Below are 7937 nucleotides of genomic sequence, written 5' to 3' on the forward strand. Positions count from 1 at the left end.
TAAGATATTCCAACAAAAGCAAGACCCATACAAATGAACCAAGAAATGTTAGAATATTGCAAAAAAGAAATTCAAGATTTATTAACAAAAAATTTAATTAGACCAAGCAAATCTCCCTGGTCTTGTGCAGCCTTTTATGTAATAAAAAATGCAGAATTAGAAAGAGGAGCACCCAGGTTAGTCATAAATTACAAACCTTTGAATAAAGTTTTAAGATGGATTAGGTATCCTATACCTAATAAACAAGATTTACTAAACAGATTATATAAAGCAGAAATATTTTCAAAATTTGATATGAAATCAGGATTTTGGCAAGTCCAGATAGCAGAACAAGATAAATACAAAACTGCTTTTACTGTACCATTCGGACAATATGAATGGAACATCATGCCTTTTGGGTTAAAAAATGCACCCAGTGAATTTCAAAAAATAATGAATGACATTTTTAACCCATATGATTTTATCATTACATATATAGATGATGTTTTAATTTTTAGCCAGGATATTTCTCAACATATTAAACATTTACAAATTTTTTATAATGTCATAAAAAGAAATAGACTAGTATTATCTAAACCAAAGATGAAAATATTTCAAACAAAAGTTAGATTTTTGGGACATGAAATTTATCAAAATACAATAGTACCCATTCAAAGAAGTATAGAATTTGCAGACAAATTCCCAGATGAAATTAAAAACAAAAATCAATTACAAAGGTTTTTAGGATCTCTAAACTACATTTCTGATTTCTATCCAAAATTAAGAATTTTTTGCAAACCACTATATAATAGGTTAAAAACAAATCCTAAACCATGGAGTGAAGAACATACAAAAATAGTGCAGGAAATTAAAAAATATGTAAAGAATTTACCATGTTTAAATATTTGTAATCCAAATTTTCCAAAAATAGTAGAAACAGATGCTTCTGATCTAGGATATAGAGGTATACTTAAACAAAAAATAAATGATAAAGATAGTAGAAACAGATGCTTCTGATCTAGGATATGGAGGTATACTTAAACAAAAAATAAATGATAAAGATTGTATCATAAGATATTATTCAGGATTTTGGAATCCAACACAAGAAAAATATTCTACAATAAAAAAAGAAATTTTAGCCATAGTATTATGCGTTACTAAATTTCAAAGTGATTTACTAAACCAAAAGTTTATTATTAGAGTAGATTGTAAAGCAGCTAAAGATGTGTTAACAAAAGATGTAAAAAATTTAGCAGCCAAACATATATTTGCAAGATGGCAAGCTTTTTTATCTATATTTGATTTTGATATTACTCATATTAAAGGTACTAATAATTCTATTGCAGATTTCCTGACTCGAGAATTCTTACAAGGCAAATAATGGAAAAAGGGGAAAGATACTGAAAAGATATATTTGAGATCTCAGACAAATATTACTAAGACCAATTTGACAAATTTACAATTATTTACTTCGGGACAATCTTCTGTTCTTAGACTAATTTTTACTAGTACTGCAAGTATTATGCAGAGACCAATGAATCCAATATCAAGTGCTCTGGTTGTGCAACCAAGTTACCCAAGACCGAGATCACCAAGGCCCAACTTTACTTCACTTAACAAATTCAGTCCATTACAATCCCCCACAAGATTAATAGAACCAGTAACACCATCCACCTTTAAGCAAGCTGTCACAGGCCCATCTACTCCAAGCCCAATAACTTCACAAGAATCAGCCCAATCAGAATATAAATATAAACCCATTGAAGACTATGTACTTACAATAGAACCTGAATATTGGGCCCAAAACCCCAATTTAAATGTCTACCAGTTTTGTGAATCCATTTTTTCCAAAACCCATTATTATATTCCAGACAATTTCCATAAATCTCAGCAATATTATGAAGCCATCCTCATCAACACAAACTCCATACTTATTCACAATAATTTTGATCCAAAATTTCCTAACAAGCTGAGGTATTGCAAGGTACGTATATTAAAAATATGGACAATCTCAGATTGGGGACAAGAGCCCCATAAGACAAAAGAAATGACTTTGACCAATGGACAAATGAGACAAATTGTTAAATATAATTATTATGATTACCAAAATGCTTGGGAAAGAACATTCCTGAAGCAAAATGACCAATTATCTGTCTATTTCTTTTTCTTCTTTTCTGACAATTTTATGTATCCTCTACCATATTGGTTCCATCAATGGTGGAACAAATTTGGTATAAGCAAAGATATTATTCCAGATCAAATCCAAATTGCACAAGACCAATTTTTTGAGAAAAACCAGTTACCATATACTATTAATTGTTCTCCTAAATGGCTAATTTATTGCCATTATTTCCATATACTATGGATCCTTATGATAGAATACCAAATAAAAGACCAGTCTATTGACAATTTCCAAATACCAGTCCTTAGTAGAAAATATAAAATCAAATGGTGGACCAAGACTGATCTGGCTCAAAAGCCATAGAACAATTCTTTCTAAAACATCCTGAATATTGCAATACTGCCAATCTAAGTCTATCCACTATAACCAAACACGAAACTTTTTTGGCAAAGAAACAACAAATAATGTCTCAAATGGCTGCATGTACTTCAGAAGAAGAATATGGAAAATTATTGGAAGAGTTAAAAGAGACAAGAAGTTCTACAGCATCACCAATTGATCTTTCTGATGAAAATGATGACTTCTTTACTCAAGTGGAAATGTGACTGACAAAGACACAAAGCACAACCGACAAATGACTCAGCTAGGCACTGTCTGACATGACAGTGACACAAAGCACAACCGACAAATGACTCAGCTATGCACTAGCCATGGCAGTGACACAAAGCACAAACCGACAAATGCCTCAGCATTCAACAATGGCCGACAAAAGAAAAAAACATGACAGGTGACAAACATGTGACTCATCAAAGCACCAGACAAATGACAGCTCAAAAGAAAAAGCATCAAACTTATTTGAAGAAAAAATTGAAGTCCGAATCTATAAATAGAGCTATGCATTTCATTGTAAGGGCATCGAAAATTTCTCTGAATTATTCTTTATGTTCTTCATGTTTCAAAATTTTATTTCTTCTACAAATTGTAAGGAGACCATAGTTTACTACAACTTGGTCGTAGCAGTGTAATTGTATTACAAATTTAATACAAAGTGAGTATTTGTATTTATACAAAGTGAGTATTTGTATTTACATTCTGTATTATATATCAACTGATACTTGATAAGTCCGTATTGACGGCAATATTCTTTCTCTCTTTTCATTCCACTCTGACTTAACTATGGGTATTCCAAGTTAAGGTTGCAGGAACCCTAGCCATTTAAATTATATTCATCAAATAAGTATGCTTTGTGGTTGCAGTTTTAGCTGATCTTCCACATCAGAAATTGTGTTGATCATTTGATTGCATTAAAACTTTAATATGCTTTTAAATTAAATTAAAATGAAATTAAAATTATCTTTATATTACTGTTTAAATCATATCAAATCATATCATGTTCCGAAAATAGTATCAAAGCCAACTTTCTAAAAAGAGTTTATGCCTTAGCTGATCCAAATGCTTACAATTGAAAAGAGAAATTCCTAACCGGATTACCCAATTTATTTTCAACAAAAGTAAAAGAAATAATTATATTAATTAATTAATATATTATTTTTATATTATATTAATTTAATAAATTTATTTATATTATATTTTTTATTATAATAAATTTTTTATAATATATTTTATTAATTTTAATATATTATTATAATAATATTATAATTAAATAATATTAATTATAAATTTATTTGCTGTTATTAAATATATGTACAATAGCATTGAATTAAATAATTAATAAAAACAATAGATAAATAAATAAATTAATTAATATATATGTTTAAAATTATAAAAATTAAATTTATTTTTTATTATAATGCTATTGTGACTCGTATATAATTATAAAATAATATTAATTTTATAACATTAAAATTATATAAAATCAGTAATATTTTTAATTTAAATATTAAAAATATTTAAAATTATAGAATTATAGAATAAAATTAGCAATATTAATTAAAATATTTTTAATCAACAATATTAATTAAAAATATTAAAAATATTTTTAATTATATATTAATATTTAAAATTATAGAATAAAATTATATTTTAATTATATACTGTATCATTCGATTGTTTATAATTTATCAAGAATAATAAATCTAATTAATTTATTTTATAATTAGATTAATTTATTTTTTTATAAATTATAAATAATTTAGTGTTTTCATAAATATTAATAGCAAGATAATATAATAATTTAAAATATTTTATATAATTATTGAATTATTTATAATTTATTTAAAAAAATAAATTAATTAAAAAATTAATTTGATTTTATATATGATTAATAATAGGATAATATTATAATTTTAAATATTTTTATATACAATTTTTTTACTATTAATTTTTATAATATTTTTTTATTAAAAATACTTTTACAAAATATAATAATTATAATCATATCATTTAAATTATTTTTATATATTTAATTATAATTAAATTATTTTTATACATCTAATCATAATATAATATTAATTTTATGATCTAAAATTATATAATATCAGTAATTTTTTATTTAAAAATTAATAATAAAATTTATTAAATATTAATATATTAAAATTACAAAAAATATTTATTATTATAAAAATAAAATATAAATAATATTATTAAATTAATATAATATAAATATTTAATTATAATATATTAATAATTAAAAAAATAAAAATAAATAAATAAATCATGAGTGACGCGGTTTAAAGTGATACCAAACTAGAATTTATTTTTTTATCGCCAAATTCACAAATATATTTTTTTTAATTTTAAATTCACAATTTTTTTTTTTTACTTTCAAACCTAAATTTACAAAAAGCCCCTTTAAATTTTGAACTACAACTGTTCTCAGTATTCACAGTGCCATTCCTCTCCCTCCAGTGATAGATCCGCATCTGTAAAGGAAAATTTTTCGCATATGGATCTCACCTTCTATTTCTTCAAATGCTGCTGAGATCACGAAATGGATTTCACTGAGGCTTATAAGCAGACCGGTCCCTGTTGTTTCTCTCCCAACGCCAGATATGTTGCCGTCGCCGTCGATTATCGCCTGGTGATTCGTGATACGTTGTCGTTTAAGGTACTATTGTATCCTCTTAAAGTTCCTTTCTTTAATTCCTGTGGAAATTTTATATCGTTTATGTGATACTTCAGGCTCGGGTTTGTGTTCAGCCAGTAATGCTGGTTACTTTTCACGTTGGAGGATGGTTTACTTACTGGGCAATTAAAATTTGATGAAACGTAGTCGTGTTTAGCTTGCCTCAGCCAATATGAACGGCTGTTTTTGAAATGATTAGGTTGAAAGAATTTGTGAAAATCTTTGTATTATCTGATGCAGGTTGTGCAGTTGTTTTCATGCTTGGATAAGATAAGCTATATTGAATGGGCGCTTGATTCTGAATACATTCTTTGTGGTCTCTATAAAAGGCCAATGATACAAGCATGGTCATTGAGTCAACCTGAATGGACTTGCAAAATAGATGAAGGTCCTGCTGGCATTGCTTATGCTAGATGGAGTCCAGATAGTCGGCACATACTTACCACTTCAGATTTTCAATTGCGTTTAACTGTTTGGTCACTTGTGAACACAGCATGCGTTCATGTGCAATGGCCAAAACATGCTTCTAAGGGGATTTCTTTCACTAAAGATGGAAAATTTGCTGCAATTTGTACACGGCGAGATTGCAAGGATTACATAAATTTGCTTTCATGTTATACATGGGAGATAATGGGTACTTTTGCTGTGGACACGTTGGACTTGGCTGATATTGAATGGTCACCAGATGATAGTGCTATAGTGATATGGGATTCACCTCTTGAATACAAGGTGGTAAAATTTATTGCTTTTCATTGTCTCATCTTCAATGCTTATCACAATATTTCGCAAGAGTATTAAACTGCTCAATTATGAGAAAAACCAATGCCAAGGACCAGAAGTTAAATACCAATAGTCTATCCCTCTATTTTCTCAGTGGTAATTTGATGTTTTTATAAATTTTCATAGCCCATCATTAATTTTTTTTTAAAAAAAATCATTTCCTTGTTTAATATGCACATCTAACATGGGAGCTACCTTGTGATGTATTTAATGGTTTATTAATCTATAAGAACATTAATTTTGCACATCTATACTTATGTTTGAACTATATATGTAACAGAAAATTGAGGTCCAGTATAATATGGTATTTGATACAGGTTCTGATTTATTCCCCGGATGGAAGGTTTCTATTCAAGTATCAAGCATATGAAAGTGGTCTTGGTGTAAAAACTGTTTCATGGTCTCCTTCTGGCCAGTTTCTAGCCGTGGGTAGCTATGATCAGATGTTGCGGGTGCTGAACCACCTGACCTGGAAAACTTTTGCTGAATTTATGCATCTATCTAATGTTCGTGCTCCATGTTGTCCTGCTGTTTTCAAGGTAATTGGTTTCCTCTTCCTTTTGATATTGTTAGATGCAATGATTATTGGTCTCTTACTAGTAACTAAGTTGTTTTTTTTCCCTCAATTTACCAGGAGGTGGACGAGCCTTTGCATCTTGATATGTCTGAATTATGTTTGAGTGATGAATTTCTCCAAGGCAATTCTGGTAATTGAAGTTTTTTATTATTTTGTTAACCTATGGTATGGTATGACCTTGAAATTATTTCTTCATATTTTCCTATTTTGAAATAGCTCTCTAGTAATCTTGAGCATTTTTTCCTTCCAAAAAAAGATGTTGCAGAAGGACACAGAGTTAGGTATGAGGTTACTGAAGTCCCTATCACGTTGCCTTTCCAGAAGCCTCTTGCTGACAAACCAAACCCTAAACAAGGAATTGGTAAGCCCTTCTTTTTCATTTACTACCATAATTTACTGAAAAATACATATACTCCCCAAAATACCATTTGTGAGGATCAACGTATAATCTTCTCCTTTTAGTTGATTTTGAAATAATGGATGAATTTAACCTTTGTTAATAGGCCTCATGTCATGGAGCAGTGACAGCCAGTATATCTGTACTCGCAATGATAGCATGCCAACTGCTCTCTGGATATGGGACATACATCATCTTGAGCTTGCTGCCATATTGGTCCAGAAGGATCCCATCCGGGCTGCTGCTTGGGATCCAACATGCACACGACTTGTTCTTTGTACTGGCAGCTGTCACTTGTATATGTGGACTCCTTCAGGTGCTTACTGTGTGAGTAATCCACTACCACAATTTAGCATAACTGATCTGAAATGGAATTCAGATGGAAGTTGTCTTCTCCTCAAGGATAAGGAGTCATTTTGCTGCGCCGCTGTGCCACTATTGCCAGAATCAAGTGAATATAGCTCAGATGATTGAGGTCCGCTCAGCTAATCTAGATAGCTGGCAGTTAGTGTAAAGAAATTGTAACAAAAAAAAGGAAAAAGGAAAAGAAAAGAAAATGGTACGTGTGATCAACCAACCAGTTGTGGATCTCTCCCCCGTATCTTGTCTGCTATGTTGTATTTGGGTTTGGAAGGCTCCTCTTTGTTGTAGCTCAAGTGAACATTTTGATATGTTGTAGAATTATATTGCATAGTGGCATTTTCCTTAGATCCTCACTAAGTTAGGCATGAAACGAAACTAAAATTTTAATGTCCAATTGTCTGACAATATGGGTCAGTTTCTTGTGTTTGACTTGTATGCCTTTTTCAGTTGCCTCACAGTCTAGCTCGCAGAGGACGTGGTTGGGAATCAGGTTTGAGGAGGCCAATGAGTAGAGAAAGACTGAGGTGTCACGGCCAGAATGTTTCTCCAATCAAAGCACTCGTGCAGCACTAGTAAATTCACTTCAATTTGAGAATACTAGTTAGCCTTTCCCACTAAAAATGCCAATCAAGGC

At 29.8% G+C, this 7937-nt stretch overlaps 1 protein-coding gene across 1 annotated transcript; it reads left to right on the forward strand.

Annotated features, from left to right (window-relative positions):
- The first annotated feature begins 4929 nt into the window (after window positions 1–4929).
- On the forward strand, window positions 4930–7656 carry LOC110630875 (WD repeat-containing protein WRAP73). The gene is made up of 6 exons (XM_021778506.2): window positions 4930–5168; window positions 5427–5915; window positions 6284–6505; window positions 6601–6673; window positions 6800–6904; window positions 7047–7656. The coding sequence occupies exons 1-6, from the start codon at window positions 5052–5054 to the stop codon at window positions 7412–7414; spliced, it is 1374 nt and encodes a 457-aa protein (XP_021634198.1). The 5' UTR covers window positions 4930–5051; the 3' UTR covers window positions 7415–7656.
- The last annotated feature ends 281 nt before the right edge of the window (window positions 7657–7937 follow it).

The sequence above is a fragment of the Manihot esculenta genome, chromosome 14 (assembly GCF_001659605.2).
Source record: "Manihot esculenta cultivar AM560-2 chromosome 14, M.esculenta_v8, whole genome shotgun sequence".
In the NCBI taxonomy this organism is placed as follows: Eukaryota; Viridiplantae; Streptophyta; class Magnoliopsida; order Malpighiales; family Euphorbiaceae; genus Manihot; species Manihot esculenta.